The following is a 20,381-nucleotide window of genomic DNA, read 5'->3' as shown; positions in this document are numbered from 1 at the left end:
TTAAATTTCACAACACTCTCCTGAAACTGAAGTATAATAAAAATAAGAGAAGAAATAAAAGGGATAAAAAAGGAACTTTGATATGACAATTCAATTATTTAATCTTGCAATTTCCACGGCGATTAAAATAGCCTGCACATCCCTCTTTTTTCCATATCCCTCTCGTTCACCGTTGGAAACTGCAATGTGCTCACTGCTCGTACGAATATGAAGAGATTGTGTGCCTAGATGCCGCGTGTCGTTCGCAGGGAAAAAGTGACATGATAGTGGGAAATGTATCGGCCTTACTTTTTCCTAGCTTCTCGCTCTTGACGCGCGTTGCAGAATACACGATACCGCTGGTACCGCGACTTTCGAACCTTCACCAGCAGATCGTTCACGAATTCCTTCATGTTTTTGGTAGCTGCCAATTTCATCGTCTCCAGCAGACGTCTAACGTTTACGGTATATCGCTTTAAAGTTACATCATACATATATCATCGATCAAGTCTTAGCTATCACATTTTCTGACATTATCGAAAGTGCGAGTGACGTTAAAAAAAAAAAGCCGCAAAAATAATCTTTATATTTTGACTCTTAAACAACTTTACCTAAAAATGCGAAATAACGATATGCGAGAGAGTCTTAAATCTTAAAATAAACGTTCGTATCTTCGAGTCCCTTTGGGATCTCTAATAATATATAATAATTATTCTAATTTTAAGATTTATATATTTTTAACTAAAGTTTCTTATCGAGACAGTTCTTCTCTTCAACATCGAGGAAATGGATGTGCACCTTCTCTTGGGCAATGCCAGATCGACGATACGGTTCGTGCTCTTCGCTGCGAGCGTCTTCGGGTGAACGCGAGGGTAAGGGGGCGGCGCCGTTCTGCGCGATAATAAATTTTCTAGAGGACTCGCGATAACCTGACGAGTACAAGAGCGGACGACTGTGCACTTACGCGGGATCGTATTTCTTGGTTACGAATTTCGGTTGCGCCATAACCCGGATGCGCCTCGAGGCGCGGCTCCTCAGAATCGCGCGCCGCCGTACTGTATAAGGACTCGCCTGAAAGTACGTATACATGTCGATATAAGTATCCGAGAAAAGACACAAAGACCCCCTTTAGCGCACGCGAACGCCGCTCGAGCATCTGCTCCATCGATCGTTTTCAACTGAACGTTTTTCCACGGAAAAACCTACCGTAACTCTCATAACGACTGTTTGATTTCACGTTGTAGGATTCACGTCTCAATTTGTATTTAACGTCCTTAAATATTTCGGAAACAGGTGACGCCTCGTTTGATTTTTCTATTTCATGCGTTTGCATTGCATCCCAAATTGCAAAATTTGAATTTACTCGAAAAGAACCGCCGCATATCCTAGCATAAAAAAAGAACACGATATCTCGGTATCTCTTTAATAAACTCCCAGAGCGACGGATGCAAACGCAAGTGATATTATCCGAAAGCGTAGTTCCAATCTTTTCGCAGTATATGTTAAAAGGAGATAATAAAAGTTCCCTTTATAAAAGACGTTCTCGCCTTATTCCGATTAAAATAGACGTACGTACGTACCAGGACATTTGGATCACGTTTGCGAAGTCTTCTCCAGTTGGGACGCGCTAATAGCGCGATGTGCTCCGCGTGCGATAAATGACCTTGAGCGTATTTAATTCTTTGCGAAAGCATCTTACCGCCGCCTCTCTTTTTCGCCTCTAGTTTTCTCACCATCGGTTTTTCCCAACCCTCGGCACAACGATGAGCAAGCGTTTCCGGTATGCTTAATTATTAAATTATACTCGCGTAGCTTTAACGATCCCCGAGCGAAAAAACAAGTGCATTTAACGGGAGACCCGCGGGAGAAATGTACCGAAAATTAACTCGACACACTTTCGCGGTTAACGCCGTAATTTTTTCACCCCCATTGAAGCGGACGTTTCACGAGGAAATTTTGTGGGATTCGGACAGCGCGTGACAGAGAGATTGGGACTGAACAAAATACGAGCGGGTCGAACCAGCTCGAAATATTATTTCACACCGCAGTTTTCAAGGCTGTCGGCATTTCACGCAGGTCCAGCGTTATGCAATATTCTTCTAAAAGCTGGTCTACTCTACGACGAATATATTCATTCCATCAACCTGGGAACCACCGCGGCGAGGAGAGGGGAGGGTGCAGGGGGAGGGGGAGGGAGGGGGGCGGAGGGTCACATCATCGCGAATAACTACGTGTATAACTACGTGACAATGTTCTAATTCTGCATGACAACGCAGTAAAATTCGTCGCATAAACGCGCCCGCGTGCATTTGCATTCGCCGAATATCTGACAAACTCCAAATCACCGGAGAAATCTGCCGTAATAAAGTTCCGCCGGTGTGTATGACAAATTAACTGACGTGTCAGTGATTTTCGTGCGTGAAATATAGAGTTTCGTGAAAATATACGCGCTTTCCCGGGCGCGCAATTGAATGAAATAGCCCCGTTTTCCCTCGGTCGCCGCTTAAAAATGCATACGAGAAGATTGGAAGACGCAGAGAGAGATGGGAAAAAACAAGGCTCTGGCTTAACCGCATTATGCACTCTTAATGCACGACGGAAAGAGTTGAGAGGCTCGTAATTCACGAGCGGACGGCCGAAGAATGAAAAGAAGATGTGTAATTCTGCCGGCTGGCGCGAATCGAGCTCTCGACTCTCGTAATGCGGATAAAAGTTTATCCAATGGAGATCTTTTAGGGGACCTATTGGTTTTATTCGTATCGAATCGTTCATGAGAACGCACGAGTCGTTCACGAGGACTTTTGTCCTTTTTCTTTCTTCTCCTTTTTCTCCTTTTCTCTTTTGCTTCTGGCGTCTTCCCTTATTGCTATCCTCCTAGTTCCGACTCGTTTCCGTTTCCCTCTGGCTCCGAAACTGACCTCCCTCTCTCTCTCTCTCTCTCTCTCTCTCTCTCTCTCTCTCTCTCTCTCTCTCTCTTCCTCTCTGTCTTTCTCTTTCTCCATCTTGTCCTTCCTTCTTCCTCCCCCCGCCCCTCCCCCCCCTCTCTCTCTCTGTCAACCCCGCATGGGAAATCTCAAATACGAGTCTGTTTACCTGGCACTTGAAATCCCGGTGGATATCGATGATAAGATTTCACCCTCGCCCTCGCCCTCGCCCTACACCACTTCGCGTCACGTTTCCTACGACCCTTCCTCCCCCTTTCCTATCCCCTTCATGATACAATTCTCCGTTTAGATTATGCAATTTGTATTGCGCGTGTTAACTACCTTTGCGGTCTGACCGTTGCGAGTGCAATAATAGCTCTCACCGTATCAGGTCTCCCTGGAACTTCCCTCGAGAACAACGAATTCGTTCTAGAAATGTACGACGCGAATGATTACGGTATGATTGATCTCATGATGTTATACCTCATGTCTTATGCGACATTATTAGCAACAATTAAGTCTTTCTGCATGCGGAGAAGCAGGGATTCCGTTTACATTAAGCAGTAATGAATTGAGTCAGACGTTCTGTTTCAAGAGGACGAATTCCGTTAGTCATGTCATGGTTTCAATCGTTATAAACACTAAATGGAATATTGAAGAGAAAATTAAATCACGTCTTTCATTATTTATTTATTCCTCACTAATATTTGCGTATTTCTTAATTTCAAGTGATGAAAAGGGAAATAGTTTTTGTTTCAGAATTAAGGACACAAGATGAAGGTTGAAATAAAAATAAATTCATAATGAAAAACAAATAAATTTTTCAAATCTCTTATTTTCAGTTGTTATGCTTTGAAATAATTCATATAAAACATGGATTTTTCTTTGAATAAATCAAAACTCGGTACCCTAAAACAATATACATTTTTCTCAGAAATAAATCGTCGTGATGTTTTATGGCTGATGCGTTTTAACCATGGTTTGTGCGCAAATTAATTTAACGGAGTGCAAGCGAAGTGAAAAACTCAGGATCAGAGTCTACCCAGCTGCTTTTATCGTAACGTTCGTATAAAACGCAATACACGTGTACGATATTCTTTTTAATAGTTCAACTTCTCCCGTACTATTTCTTTCATGTTTTTTTGATGAAAGTACCGAGTGTAATCATTTTCTCTATCTTTTTTCGGAATTTCCTTGATTAGATGTTACACGCGATGCGATGATAAGCATGGATGCGTCAACCTAGGCGGAAATGTTGTTTTACAAAATCCGGTAGAGCTGAAATTTCGACTCCGGGAATATTCGTCCATGGTGCGGATGAAATTGGGATTTGTCGGATTTGTGGATGCTCCGCATTGCGCTACGGAGTTACGGATATCCGGATTTTTCAATATAGCAGGTAATCTCAATCACATTCTCCCTCTCTTTCTCTTTCTACTTTCACTCCATCTCTCTCTCTCTCTCTCTCTCTCTCTCTCTCTCTCTCTCTCTCTCTCTCCATGACATATCGTGACGTGCATGTCGCAAACCGTATTAATTTGCTCTGGAATATTTGCCATCACTGTCGTTCGAAATTTTATAATGGAACATGTACCAATCTGGATATATGCAACGCTTTATTTTTCTCATCGTTTGGTCGTTCCATGACTTTTTTTCTTTCTATTTCACTCGCGCGTTAGAATAGAGATAATATACTCAATGGAAATTCCGCAGTTAATGCTAATAATGGTTTCCTCGGTTTTCGTTTGATTGGCGGGGAACGTATTAAAGTGGGTCAAGGAAGAAAACGTTTCGTTTTTATTCACACATCAATTTCACACAACATCGCGACATCCTTTTATAATCTATGAAAAAATTTAAACACTTTAAAAAATATATCGGTGTGGATTTAACACTGCACTGTCTATGCAGTATATAATCTATTAGGTGTTGGAATTAATTCGTAGCGTTTTTAATGAAAGAATGTTATTTATTTCACATGAGCATTAAAAAATACATTAATGAAAGTACTTCCCATCACTTGTAAAACGCTACGAATTAATTCCAACACCTAATATAATATAATATAATATTTTATATAAACTAGTACATAGTTTCTCAACCCTTTTTGACTCATCGCTCCCTTTCTAAGTTTTTTTTTGTTCAACGTCTCCTTTGCGGATAATCTGGTAAATTGGGTAATCGGCAAACTATCTCTAAATAGCAATAAAAAGGAAATTACACAGAAACAACAGACGAACAAATAAAACATATTATTCAGCGGTGTCTCGCACTCTATTAATGAACTTGAGTCCTGATAAAATATGCACAGATGCATTTACTTCGATCATTCCGTACAAGAAAATATTAGCGTAAAATATTAGAAAAAAATTGCGCATAATAAAATAACAAACCTTACATATCATACAACTTAAATCAATACAGAAGATTGACGTATTTGATTCTTATAAAAATGCATAACTGTAATATTTGTATAATCAAGTGAATATTTAAGTGTAGAAAATATTTAGGGGATTAAATTTCTCTGGTGTGTTTTTTTTCCCACCAAAAATTTTCAATCTCCATGATGATGCAACATTAACATAATGAGAATTACGATGGTGTTCAAAAAGTCCCGGACCCTTTAAATATCTTGAAACATTTCTGAGAAAAATGTTTCGTACAAAAGTTGTACATTTAAAACAGATTTCCGATCAGTGGGCGTTTAAAACAGATTGACATTTTCATCAGTCCTCGCTGAGAAAATGTAAGGGAGACTGTTATTGAGCAGTAGGACTAAGGACAATAGGAAAGGGAAAGGTGGACAAGAATGGGTGGATCCTCACAGGGAGAAAGTGGCAAAACTGTGGTAACATCCTATGAATGGGCATGGACATCTGCTGTAACGGGTTAAAGGTGACAGGTAATTTCGAGGAAGGAGGAATTCCTCAGCACAAGGTAATGATGACACTCGTGCACACAATTCATTCAACGTTCGCACTCACAATCACACGAAACGCTATACACGGATAATCTAGTGTTACAAACACTAGACAATAGCTTTTCGTAACTTTCTTTTGGCAGTCTCGGAGTACCTGTCATTATTGAGGAAACAGAGGCTCATAAAATTGTAACACATACGAAATCGATGCTCTGATTCCTCTGATTAATATTAATTCGTAATAAATTATGAAAAGAAGAGCATAAGGAACCACAGCACAAGTTTTAGTTTGTGATATTTAATTATTCTTGCATCAAAAATTGATTATTACAATAAAAACATTAAACATTTCGGCCACAATCTGGCCATCTTCAGTAAATTAATAATATTCTTAAGACGCAGAGTTACATCAAGTTGGAATAAAATTCAACCGTCGTGTGTTATAATTGTAAAAAACGTGTTTACATCTATGCGACGCTGCTTCGTATAATAATGTTAGAACGTCAGAAGTCATATCATGAAAAGTGTAGAACGAGAATTTCCAGATTCTAATTTAAAATAATTTATTCTATCATTAATATCTTTTAAACGGAGTATAAAACAATAGAATCGTTACCAGTTTTACAGCAAAAAATATAGCGATGAATCTCAAGTATAACCATTGCACAGATAGAAATTTGTCGTGACATTATGTGTTGTTATTGGTCATATCATATATTTTACCGCTATTTATATCCATGAGTCAAACAGTTTGGAAAGTTCTAGAATTATTTATTAAGTAAGAGAGATCTTTCTTTAGAAGAGGAAAATAAACATTAGGCAAACCTTCAGTATCACTTTGTTTATTGATCCCACTTATTGGTCTTTTATATGTATCATTTCTGAAATTCTTCGTTTCATTAATGATTGTTCTGTATCTAAAATTTTTATGTTATCCCAATCCAATTCATGCATCTCATTCAAACGGTAACATGAAACCACTGATATCTCAGAAGTAGATTTCTTTATATCAGTTTTGTGTTCTTTTATACGAGTTTTTAATTTCCTCTTAGTTTGGCCAACATACGACGATTCGCAATATTTAAACAATTAATTTTATAAATCACTCCACAATGGTCATCCTTAAGCAAGGGATCTTTTCCTGTTTTTATAATTGTATTCAATTTATTCACAGGTTTATAAGCTATATCAAAACCATGAATATATGCAAGTTTTTTGAATTTTTCAGAAACCTTGCTCAAGTATGGTATCGTGAAAAATTTTTTCTTATTGGAATCATATTCATTATTATTTTCTTCGCGATTTTGATCTGGATTAATTCTATTTTTCAAAGTTTTTATTCTATTGTTAATTGTTGAAAATATGAATTTAAGAGGATAGTCATTATTTAGAAGAGTGTGAATTAATTCCGAAATGTTTTTTTCATGAAATTTGGGATGGGACAACAGTAAAATTCTATCAAGCTGCCCAATATTATACATATATATATATTTTTATACATATCGAAGATATTTCCTTCTTGGATCATTAATTTGAAGTCTAGAAAATTAATACCGTTTTCATCGCCAAAGTCAACCGTAAATTTAAGTCTATCGTGATATGAATTAAATAATTCTAGAACTTCTTCAACCTTTTCTTTATGTACAGCTAACACAATGTCATCAACATAACGCAAATAAAACGATGAGATAATATTATTTGCAGTAAAAATTTCTTGTTCTAAGTCTTGTAAAACTATATTCGCTAGTATAGGAGATAAAGGAGAGCTCATTGGCATGCCAAAAATCTGTTTAAATATTTTTTTATCAAATTTAAAAAATGTGGAGTTAATTATAATCATAACTGTCTTAATAAACTCCTGTAAAGGAATCGAAGTCTTATTTTCAATCCAATTCCATCTACGTTCGATGCTTTTTAATACTAAATCCGTCGGAATGTTAGTGTACATGGAGACGTCAAATGATATAATACTAAAATTCCTTTCCATTAAGTTTATCTACTAAATCATGACTATTTTTTACGTAACTAAAATTATTATTATTGTCTATAATTTCTTTTAAGAAGGTCGCCAGTGGATAAAAAGCGCTGTTAATGTAACTAACTATTAATCTTAGTGGTGACCTTCTTTGTGAATTTTTGACAGTCCATAAGATCTCGGAAGTTTACCATATAATTTACAAATACATATAATTTTTTGTATACGTTTGGGTCAATATACCTCTTGTTTTTCCAATTTTTTAATAAGTTACTAATCTCTAAAGTTATATTTTATTCGTAAAGTTATTTTTCTTTATTAACTTATATGTAGTCTGATCATTAAGAATCTTCTCCCGATAATTTTCCCGATTCATAATTATCGTGGTTTTTTCTTTGTCCGCTTTCGTGATTAGAATATCTGGATTCTCTGAGATGAATCGTTTAACCTCTCTTACACCTTCATGTATAATTTTATTTTCAACCGATTCAGTATCACAATTGTTAATTGACTTAAGAATTTGGAATGTTTCATTTCTGACAGATTTACACATTTCCTCGTCAGCTTTGAACAGATTGTGTTCGACGTGTTTTATAAATTCACGTGTAATTCTTTCTTTGTTGGTTAATTTATTGGATAAATTAAATTGTTGACCTAATTGTAATACTATTTTAGCTTTATTTGAAATATCAACATTACTAAGATTTATGAGCCATTTTTCGTTGGTATTTGAAATGTCAAATTTGTATTAAAACTGTTAGGATCAATCTTAATATTGTAAATTGAATGTGTTTTATTTGATATCATATTTTTATTAGATACTTTTTTTGAAATAATGCACTAGAGGTATCGCCATTCATCTCATAGTCCGACCGTTGCATTATATTGTAATTGATGTTCTTAATATTTGATATTTCTCTAGAAATGTATTTCATACGCAAGTTAATGATTTTCTTATTAATTCTGTTGTATTTTTTCCGCCATAAAATGTTAAAATTAATTTCTTGTCTTCGGAAGAAGGATTTAGCAATGTTGTTTGGTAAAATTTTTTCCAATTGTCTACATATGCTAAACAATTCGGATTTAATTTGCTTCAGATGTTTATAAGCGTCTTGTAATTCAACTCGCAAATATTTAAAGATGAAATTGTGTTTAAATCTGTTAATTCTTTCTTCCGAAGAGTGGAACAATTTATTGTTATCTTTGCGTGTAAAATTATACATATGTATAGGAATAAGACGTTCTTTTAGACACGTTTTTAAGAAATTTATTTTTACTCGTGTGTTAATATTCGTTTTATGAGTTTTAATAAATTTCTTGAGTATAAAACATGTATTTAGTCCAAACTTAAATCTAATGAATTCAAAAAAATTCCCTATCTTAATCCCTTTCCAAACTGTTTGACTCATGGGTATAAATAGCGATAAAATATATGATATGATCAATAACAACACATAACGTCACGACAAATTTCTATCTGTGCAATGGTTATACTTGAGATTCATCGCTATATTTTTTGCTGTAAAACAGGTAACGATTCTATTGTTTTATACTCCGTTTAAAAGATATTAATGATAGAATAAATTATTTTAAATTAGAATCTGGAAATTCTCGTTCTACACTTTTCATGATATGACTTCTGACGTTCTAACATTATTATACGAAGCAGCGTCGCATAGATGTAAACACGTTTTTTACAATTATAACACACGACGGTTGAATTTTATTCCAACTTGATGTAACTCTGCGCCTTAAGAATATTATTAATTTACTGAAGATGGCCAGATTGTGGCCGAAAAGTTTAATGTTTTTATTGTAATAATCAATTTTTGATGCAAGAATAATTAAATATCACAAACTAAAACTTGTGCTGTGGTTCCTTATGCTCTTCTTTTCATAATTTATTACGAATTAATATTAATCAGAGGAATCAGAGCATCGATTTCGTATGTGTTACAATTTTATCAGCCTCTGTTTCCTCTCGCAATAATGACAGGTACTCCGAGACTGCCAAAAGAAAGTTATATACGAAAAGCTATTGTTTGAAAAGCTATTGTCTAGTGTTTGTAACACTAGATTATCCGTGTATAGCGTTTCGTGTGATTGTGAGTGCGAACGTTGAATGAATTGTGTTACGTGTGTGCATGAGTGTCATCATTACCTTGTGCAGTTGTAAAGGAATTCCTCCTTCCTCGAAATTACCTGTTACCTTTAACCCGTTACAGCAGATGTCCATGCCCATTCATAGGATGTTACCACAGTTTTGCCACTTTCTCCCTGTGATCCACCCATTCTTGTCCACCTTTCCCTTCCCTATTGTCCTTAGTCCTACTGCTCAATAACAGTCTCCCTTACATTTTCTCAGCGAGGACTGATGAAAATGTCAATCTGTTTTAAACGCCCACTGATCGGAAATCTGTTTTAAATGTACAACTTTTGTACGAAACATTTTTCTCAGAAATGTTTCAAGATATTTAAAGGGTCCGGGACTTTTTGAACACCATCGTAATTCTCATTATGTTAATGTTACATCATCATGGTGTAGATTGAAAATTTCTGGTGGGAAAAAAAACACACCAGAGAAATTTAATCCCCTAAATATTTTCTACACTTAAACATTCACTTGATTATACAAATATTACAGTTATGCATTTTTATAAGAATCAAATACGTCAATCTTCTGTATTGATTTAAGTTGTATGATATGTAAGGTTTGTTATTTTATTATGCGCAATTTTTTTCTAATCATCTCACCGTTTTATTTGCGTTATGTTGATGACATTGTGTTAGCTGCTACATAAAGAAAAGGTTGAAGAAGTTCTAGAATTATTTAATTCATATCACGATAGACTTAAATTTACGGTTGACTTTGGCGATGAAAACGGTATTAATTTTCTAGACTTCAAATTAATGATTCAAGAAGGAAGTATCTTCGATAAAAAACCTACCAATTCGGGGAGATATTTAAATTATTTTTCGAATCATCCATTAGCATATAAAAGAGGAGTAATTATTGGGCAGCTTGATAGAATTTTACTGTTGTCCCATCCCAAATTTCATGAAAAAAACATTTCGGAATTAATTCACACTCTTCTAAATAATGGCTATCCTCTTAAATTCATATTTTCAACAATTAACAATAGAATAAAAACTTTGGAAAATAGAATTAATCCAGATCAAAATCGCGAAGAAAATAATAATGAATATGATTCCAATAAGAAAAAATTTTTCACGATACCATACTTGAGCAAGGTTTCTGAAAAATTCAAAAAACTTGCATATATTCATGGTTTTGATATTGCTTATAAACCTGTGAATAAATTGAATACAATTATAAAAACAGGAAAAGATCCCTTGCTTAAGGATGACCATTGTGGAGTGATTTATAAAATTAATTGTTTAAATATTGCGAATCGTCGTATGTTGGCCAAACTAAGAGGAAATTAAAAACTCGTATAAAAGAACACAAAACTGATATAAAGAAATCTACTTCTGAGATATCAGTGGTTTCATGTTACCGTTTGAATGAGATGCATGAATTGGATTGGGATAACATAAAAATTTTAGATACAGAACAATCATTAATGAAATGAAAAATTTCAGAAATGATACATATAAAAGACCAATAAGTGGGATCAATAAACAAAGTGATACTGAAGGTTTGCCTAATGTTTATTTTCCTCTTCTAAAGAAAGATCTCTCTTACTTAATAAATAATTCTAGAACTTTCCAAACTGTTTGACTTATGGATATAAATAGCGGTAAAATATATGATATGACCAATAACAACACATAATGTCACGACAAATTTCTATCTGTGCAATGGTTATACTTGAGATTCATCGCTATATTTTTTGCTGTAAAACAGGTAACGATTCTATTGTTTTATACTCCGTTTAAAAGATATTAATGATAGAATAAATTATTTTAAATTAGAATCTGGAAATTCTCGTTCTACACTTTTCATGATATGACTTCTGACGTTCTAACATTATTATACGAAGCAGCGTCGCATAGATGTAAACACGTTTTTTACAATTATAACACACGACGGTTGAATTTTATTCCAACTTGATGTAATTCTGCGCCTTAAGAATATTATTAATTTACTGAAGATGGCCAGATTGTGGCCGAAAAGTTTAATGTTTTTATTGTAATAATCAATTTTTGATGCAAGAATAATTAAATATCACAAACTATAACTTGTGCTGTGGTTCTTTATGCTCTTCTTTTCATAATTTTGAATTTATAACCACATTTGTTTTTTACGTTTTTTTAATTCGTAATAATTTATCATTTAAATAATTACTCGCAGCGGACTAACAGAATCATTCAAATTTTTAAACAAGGTTATGCGAAATAATATTTGGGATTCGTAGAAGTTTCGAGAGTTATGAAAGCAAAGATGTGAGATCGGGAGAATCGACTTAGAGACACGAGCGAAATAACGTGTTCCGTTTTTGAAAGTGTAATCCATTGTTATTGGGAGTATAAATTAGTCCGATCCATTTTTTTGTGTTCAAAAATGCATTTATTTCAAAACAAAATGAATGAACAGATTAATTAAAGTATTGGCTACTACTTTTTCCCATCTCTCAGGCAATTTTCGAATTCTATCTCGAAAAAATGACTCGTCTTTGGAGGCGATCCAATTTTGGATTTCTGCGAAAGAAGCCAACCGGTGACTTGCCAAATCGTGCTGCATTCATCGGAACAATTAGAAGGAGCGATGTCCAGAGAATACGACGGGTGCGGTAAAACATTCCATTTGAGAGTTTCCAAATATTTTTTTACGACTTTTACGACATGAGGCCGTGCGTTGTCATGAAGAAAAATAACTTTATCATGTCTTTGCTCGTATTCAGGCCTTTTTTCTCGCAATGCATTTTTTTATCAAACGAATACCGATCTCCCATAATGGAATCGCCAGGTTTCAGTAGCTGTTTCATAATAAACAAACCTTTTGATCCCATCAGGTACAAAGCTTCGAACAATGAATGTTCGGTTTTGGTGTTGACAACAATTGACCGTAGATTTCGTGTAGTATTTTTTCCTCTTGGGAGAAAGAGATTTCTCGTAATATATCACTTCTCATCTTCAGTCACAATGCAAAAAATCTTTTCTTTGTTGTCTTTGAATCAGCTATTGAATCAGAAAAATCGCCTTTCAACGTCTCTCGGTTCCAGTTCGTAAGGTAAATTTCCTTATTTTTGAATTATTCCCATTCAATCGTGCAGAAACGGCTTATTGAGTTACTCCCAATGATTATGCAAGCTCCTTTTGCGTTTGACTCTGATCTTTATCGAGTAATGCCTCTAATTCTTTGTCTTCGAATTATTTTGATCCCAGAGCGAGGCTTGTCTTCAACGCTAAAATCTCCATTCTTGAAACGTCGAAATGTCCATTCTTTACATTTATCAGTTGGAGCAGTGTCACCAAACTTCGACAAGCATTCGATAGGCTTTAGTTGCAATTTTCTTCCAATTAAAACAGAAAATTAGAACCTCTCGCAAATGCTGCTTGGTTAACACAAAATTCGACATTTCAAACACAGTAAAAATCAAGGTTTTATGTATGAAACTCAAAGCGATATAAACTGAATATTATTAGCAGATATTTAACTTTTCTGAAAACGTCAAAATCAGCTGTTACTATGAACCATTCACAACAGTCGGAGCCGTCTTTTGAAAAACGGACCCAATTTGTACTCCCAATAATATAGTAGAGATATAGCTAATTTGACACTCTGATTTTTATTCTTTGATCTCAACTATTAAAACTCCCAAACTCCATAGGCATGGAAGAAATTCAAAAAACTGATCACGTGAAAACTTCCCCCTCCCCTGATTAGACGTGGGTATTCACATGATGCAATTTGTCACTCTCTCTCTGGAGTTTGGGAGTTTTAATAGTTGAGATCAAAGAATAAAAATCAGAGCGTCAAATTAGCTATATCTCGAGTTTATTATAACAATGGATTACACTTTCAAAAACGGAGCACGTGTCTTATTTCGCTCGTGTCTCTAAGTCGATTCTCCCGATCTCACGTCTTTGCTTTCGCAACTCTCGAAACTTCTACGAATCCCAAATATTATTTCGCATAATCTTGTTTAAAAATTTGAACGATTCTGTTATCCGCTGCGAGTAATTATTTAAATGATAAATTATTACGAATTAACATTAATCAGAGAAATCAGAGGAGGCATCGATTTCGTATGTGTTACAATTTTATAAGCTTCTGTTTCCTCTCGCAATAATAATAGGCATTCCGAGACTGTCAAAAGAAACGTGTTTGAAAAGTTATTATCTAATGTTTGTAACCGGTTATCCATGTATAGCCGTTTCGTGTGAATGTTGAATGCGAACGTTGAATGAATTGTGTTACGTGTGTGCATGAGTGTCATCATTACCTTGTGCAGTTGTAAAGGAATTCCTCCTTCCTCGAAATAACCTGTCACCTTTAACCTGCGTTACAGCAGTGATGTCCATGCCCATTCATAGGATGTTACCACAGTTTTGCCACTCTCTTCCTGTGAGGCTCCACCCATTCTTGTCCACCTTTCCCTCCCCTATTGTCCTTAGTCCTACTGCCCAATAGCAGTCTCCCTACATTTCAGCGAGGACTGATGAAAATGTCCATCTGTTTTAAACGCCCACTGATTGGAAATCTGTTTTAAATGTACAACTTTTGTACGAAACATTTTTCTCAGAAATGTTTCAAGATATTTAAAGGGTCCGGGACTTTTTGAACACCCTGTATAATTCTCATTATGTTAATATTACATCAACATGGTGTGGATTGAAAACTCCTGGTGTCCAAAACGTTATGATATGAATTTAAAATTTATAGTGTCAAATCTATAGATCATAATAATATTAATATTAACACCAACATGAGAATTATAATAGATATCGGATGTAAATTCACATTGATATTTTTCAGAGTAAATGAGAAAAATTAATTTCTTACTGGCGGTAAGAAGAGAAAAATTATTTGCGGAGAGATAAATTTGTGGATGGGACGATTAATTTATCTGTCCATTCAAATTATCCATTCATTTCAACGGTGTGTGATAATTATCAAGGTGCCGCATGCATTCAAAGGAGAGCGTGAAAAGAGCACTAGTTCGCGCAGAACACCGTGAAATTCTCTAGACTTCCTCTCCCTCTCTTTCCATCTCTTTTTCTTTGTCTCTTAACTGTGCAAGCTCGATGGTCGAACTCGAAAAACTTAGAGGATGACCCCATTCGTCGTTGGGATCAGCGCGAAAGATACGACGAGCGGAGAAAAGTTATCTCGCATCTGCGATGGGAATGGAGCGAGGAACGCGCGTTTTTCTGCCTCCTTCATTCCGGGATGTCGAATGGCATAATTTAGTCGCAATTGCCGTAGTTCATAGGATGGGTGAAATCGTCCGACTTCATTCGCGCGAAATCATATCGGCGCGCTCGGAGAGCCGAGTTATTTTTACACGTACATATTCAGCGAGCGTAACGTAGCGAACCTGCTCTTTCCCTCGTTGCGCCAAGCGAAGTCATTTGTATCTCTCCAGGTTTCGTTAGTGATGTATAATTTCTTCGTATTCAATCGCTTTAACTAAAAAATTCTATTCTTCCGATGTATTTTCCGACGTATTTTTGTATTTTTATATATTTTATATATTTTTATTTTCATTATTTTTAGTGTGCAAAAATCAATCATACATATATCATACATATATACATTATAATTTAATGTATCTACTTAAATCTGTAGATTGAAATAAACAGAAATGCAATATAATGATTAATTTCCTGTATAAAACAACTGTTCATTGAATAAATGCATTTGCCCTATTTTTCTAGCAAACGGTATGTGAGAAAAAAAGGGAAAAGAGAAGAGAGAGAGAGAGAGAGAGAGAGAGAGAGAGAGAGAGAGAGAGAGAGACGGGAGAGAGGCTATAGATTTATTTAGATAGGTTAGCGGTTGCGTAGTATCAGTAAAAGTATATACCTCATAAACATTTCAATTTAACTCATCGTTTTAAAAATTCTCTTACCGAAAGATATCAAATTTTTACATTCACTCTGGCAAATCAAATATGTCAGCTAAGCGCATTTTACATTTCCACGACGTACGAAATTATGCATTTGAAATAAATATATTAAAAATATATCTCTTTAAAATAAACAGAACAAACTTTTTTATTCGTTTATTGATTAAACTTTTAAATAACTCTTCGTTTTATTATATATATATATAACATGTAAGAAAATATTATAACTCATCACGCTGTATATGAGTCATAAATTCACTTGCTATCTATAAAATAATAACGCATTTATCTTTTATATGTGCCATACATTACATGCTACATCCTTGCATGTATTCTGTGGTGCCATGCCGTAAATTGTGAAAACGTTCCACATCTGTCGACTTGCTACTTCGCAGGTTACTTTCGTTAATTAACGTCGATAGAAAGAATCGATAGATAGAATACCCTATAGGCTAAGATGGTGGGCCAGCAATTCTCAAGAGAGTTCATGTAGAACTTTAACAGCTATTGTCTCGAACGTACCTTCTTATGGTACCCTCGATTGTTCTGAGACCTTTCCACAATCCCATCGATGCGCCTAACGACCATCGAGTTTGAAGCGACGTAAAAGCTTGTTGCCTCGTAATACGATTTGACATCGCGGACTTTTTATTCTCTCGCATTCTTCACTTGACGTATCGTACGGTAAAAATCAATGCACGGGACATATACGTAAGCAACTGTGCTCATGAAATTTGCCAGTTTATTGCCAGGTCGCTGACGTAATGATAAAAAACAGTATCAGGCACATGCCGGCTAACGAACTAATAACTTTGCGATCACGTCACGCGATACGAAACGCAATTCGCAGTTAACATCGATCGCGGTAAATATGCAAATTTCTCGTTTTAACGATCGCATCGGGACATCCGTTTCGCCGAATGCGAGCGATATTAAATGTCGCGGAGTAGCGTTTTGCGTCCGGCCGATGTGACGGTGACGTACGAACCGTAAGGCAACGTACATCATATCGCGATTATTTCGCGAATTAGTTTCTACCGTACCCTATTCACAGCTGCGCGATACTCCCTCATCGCGTAATGTATTAAGCTCGCGTGACGTTGGACGATTATCATTGTCGGACGTGAACGTTATCCGACAATGAACAAAACTCTGGTGAAACCGTGGGCTGCATTAAAGTCAGGGACATTACAGATCGCGAAAGCGAAATGATGGAGAGGATGGAGGAGTGTGGGAGAGAAAAAGAGAAATATAGATAGATGGAAGTGTAGACAGTTTCGCAGACCTGCCTTGGATTTGCGGAAACGCGAGGTAAAACGAACGGAGATAGCTGCGCCCTGCCTCTCGCAAGAGTTGTCGTGAAAATTTTCAGGCGTTTCGCTCGTGTTGTTGTTTCACGTTGTCGCACGGATTCCGGAAAGATAACGCCGCGGGCATGTGTGCAGGACAGCGCGATGCGCAGGATGGACGATATATCCCACACACACACACATACACACACACACACACACACACACACACACACACACACACACACACACATATATGTATATATAGACGCGGATATATTACACAGGGCAATGTGACGCATTGTACGGGGTCGAGATGGACTTCGTGCCGGCGAAGTTTGTTTTAATCCCGCGGTCGCTTTTCTGAGCTCTTGTCTCAGGAGTCTCATTATAACGGACACCTGCCGTTTTTCCTTCAACATGGTTTCGTCGACGGAAAGTGCCCACGGCTAAGAGAACGAAGAACAAAATCCGTAAGATAATTATCGTAATACGAATAAAAGGAAAGGATGGCACGATAAACAAAGCAGGCATCGTAATGGATCGATCGACTGGCGTTCTCTCGCGCAAAAATACGCTCGCATTGTGTTAGCCGTGGAAAATGAGTTCGACGCGAACTCGACGGCCAATAATTCCGATTCATGGGACATTACGATATTGCATATGCACGGAAGTTAATCGTCCTGTCGTGGCGAGGCTTTATGGCTTATACGATGCCACGTATGTGCATTCATTGTCACGGGGGCCGTGTGATACGAGAGCGAGGGTGTGCTCATGATTTTTTAAGGATTTATGGACGGACGTGCTCATTCTCTTCCGCTAATTAAAAGCCCGCTCCCACGTGTGGCTTCGCGCGCAAAAAAAAAAAAAAAAAAAAAAAAATTTGAGGAATTGCTGTCGGATCGATATCAGAAATAGAGTACCCGCTGCGCGCGATAATTCGGCATTTAACACGAATTATCGGCGACACTAATGGCATGACAGTAATAAATGCATTACGTATTTATAATTACTCGATAATGCGATATCGCGTTTTCGCCGAACTAGTTCCACCTGCCTCTTTCTCACTTCCCTCTTTCTCTCGCCCACTCCTTCTTTCTCTCTTTCTCGCATATTGCACGTAAAATTTCAATACCATCGTTATTTTTGCCGTTCGGAAATCGACATAGGCTTTCAGGAAAGTGAAAACTCACATTTTCGATGAATAGTATATTTGTAACTGCAATTTTTCAGTATTTTTACGACAGCTTTCTATTCCAGATTTCTTTGTCCCTTCAGTTCAGTCACAATGAAAATACAATGTGAAATAAATAACGTAAACTTTTAAAGTCACAGAATTGGTTTGAGACATGTACTATTAATACAACAATAAGAAAAATCATTTACTTTATAATTTATGACACGACAAAATGTAATTTATGATACTTTCCACCGATATACATTTTATGTATATAATAAATAACCGTATTGTATTAAGGACAAAAAATATATAGTATTTTTTAATATTTTTGCATTCTGGAAAAAATACGAAAAAAAATGTTCGCCGTTAATCGCACGCACAACCGATAATGGATTTTCATAGGCAATTCTTTTGTAAATCACAGTGATGATGAAGGGCGATTACATCCGCTCTATGTATAGAAAATTTGGCGGAGATTGCCGGCTTTGTTGCACGTTCGTACATAGACGGTAAGTCTTTCGCCGCATTAAATGGAGAGAGTTATAACCCTGTCGGATAATAAATAATGCATCGTGGATGCGTACGCGGTATACTCAGCGTATTGTACCACGGGTAACATGCTCCGAACTGAGCATGTTTAACGATCGAATAAAATTTTGATTTCGCGGCATTTTGCTGCGCCAACATTCATTAAACCTTTATACTCTAACCGCTTTGTCGTTATATTTACTTCATTAAGCTGTACATGATGCATGGCGGAAATCAGTCGTGTCACGAAAAAGCACGTTCGCAAACATCTTTTATAATGTAAACGTAGAAATATTATTCATATAGATCGCAATCATATATTTCGCTTCGCTCGTAAATTCTTAAAAGGAACATTTCGAGAAATTGCATTGCTTGTGTCGCGTTTCCAATAAAACAGTATTTATTTAAATCGAAGCCTTGATTTATTAACAGTTATTATTGACAAAAAAAAAACGTAATAACAATTATATGTAATAAGTCAGTTGTTAATTAGATATTTTATTGAATATTGTTCAATATAATTAATGGCAGTGCTAACTGTTAATTATGCACGTATAATTGTTACATTTGTATCGATAGTTATGAAAATCATTTTGCTTAAAGCGTTAACTAGGACAGCTCGTTGGTTTTAAAATATTTCAAGTATCACTTGTAATGTCATCCTTCGGTATAAATAATAACTAAATTGCGTCTTTGACATTATCCTCCTTTCGGAAATGTAGTTCCCAAATTGTAACATTACACACATTATCTAATGATTAGTAAATTTCTAGTGACCGTGATAAGGCAACGAGAGTTTACCATCTGCCGCATGCCAAGATAACATTTTGCCTTTGGAAAAATGCCTCATCGATAAAATATTATTTCTATCCTATGAGCAATATTATAAATATACAATTTTTTAGTTGACAAATTCCAATAAAAATGCGAAAGTCTTAATTACTTCATCGATTTGCTAACTGCGATGTTTAGAGAAAATAACTAAATACACCTAATAGATATTTTAGTTATACTTAATAGATATTTTTTCCAAATATTGCAATTAGTTCTTATATTGAGTATGGGACAAAGTTCGTGACAGTTTTTAAATAAAATTCAAGTGTTTTTCTTAGAGTATTAAAATCAAATGTGCTTATTTAAACCAAATAAGCTCCATTATATTCAATAATATTTTGCCATTTTCGAGGCAGAGCCATAATCCCATCGCCTTAGAACTTTTGTGGTTTAGAAAAACTGGTCGAAAAAGTAGTCGAAAAACTGGCCTCTTTTGATATTAGCTTTACACCAAGAGATTTACACCAAGAGAGTTCTAAACAATGATGACCTGATTTTCACAGGCCTCTTTTGAAACTTTACACCATTATTCTAAACAGATAGTCTGAAGGTATTGTGTCAGGATTACACGGTGGATTTAACACTTCCCAGCCAAGCTCTTACAATTTTTGCCGAGTTATCAAAGACGTGTGTGGTTAACGTTGTCATGATGGAACGTTGTCATGATGGAAGACAACATCCCTCCTATTGATTAGTTCTGGTCGCTTTCTCTCAAT

General features: G+C 35.9%; 1 protein-coding gene across 1 annotated transcript in view; it reads left to right on the top strand.

Moving 5' to 3' along the window:
* The window catches only part of LOC147909339 (uncharacterized), a 37,132-nt gene that overhangs the window by 2,646 nt on the left and 14,105 nt on the right, over window positions 1-20,381 (top strand). The window contains exons 2-3 of the mRNA XM_087406836.1: window positions 3,838-3,965; window positions 4,106-4,302. Coding sequence (XP_087262962.1) covers window positions 3,880-3,965; window positions 4,106-4,302 — 283 coding nt within the window. The 5' untranslated portion in view covers window positions 3,838-3,879. The remainder of the gene's footprint in view (window positions 1-3,837; window positions 3,966-4,105; window positions 4,303-20,381) is intronic.

Source organism: Acromyrmex echinatior, chromosome 6 (genome assembly GCF_024713525.1).
Source record: "Acromyrmex echinatior isolate Ae372 chromosome 6, ASM2471352v2, whole genome shotgun sequence".
NCBI classification, from domain to species: domain Eukaryota; kingdom Metazoa; phylum Arthropoda; class Insecta; order Hymenoptera; family Formicidae; genus Acromyrmex; species Acromyrmex echinatior.
The sequence above is the reverse complement of the archived record's forward strand: the minus strand, read 5'-3'. Positions and strand labels throughout refer to the sequence as shown.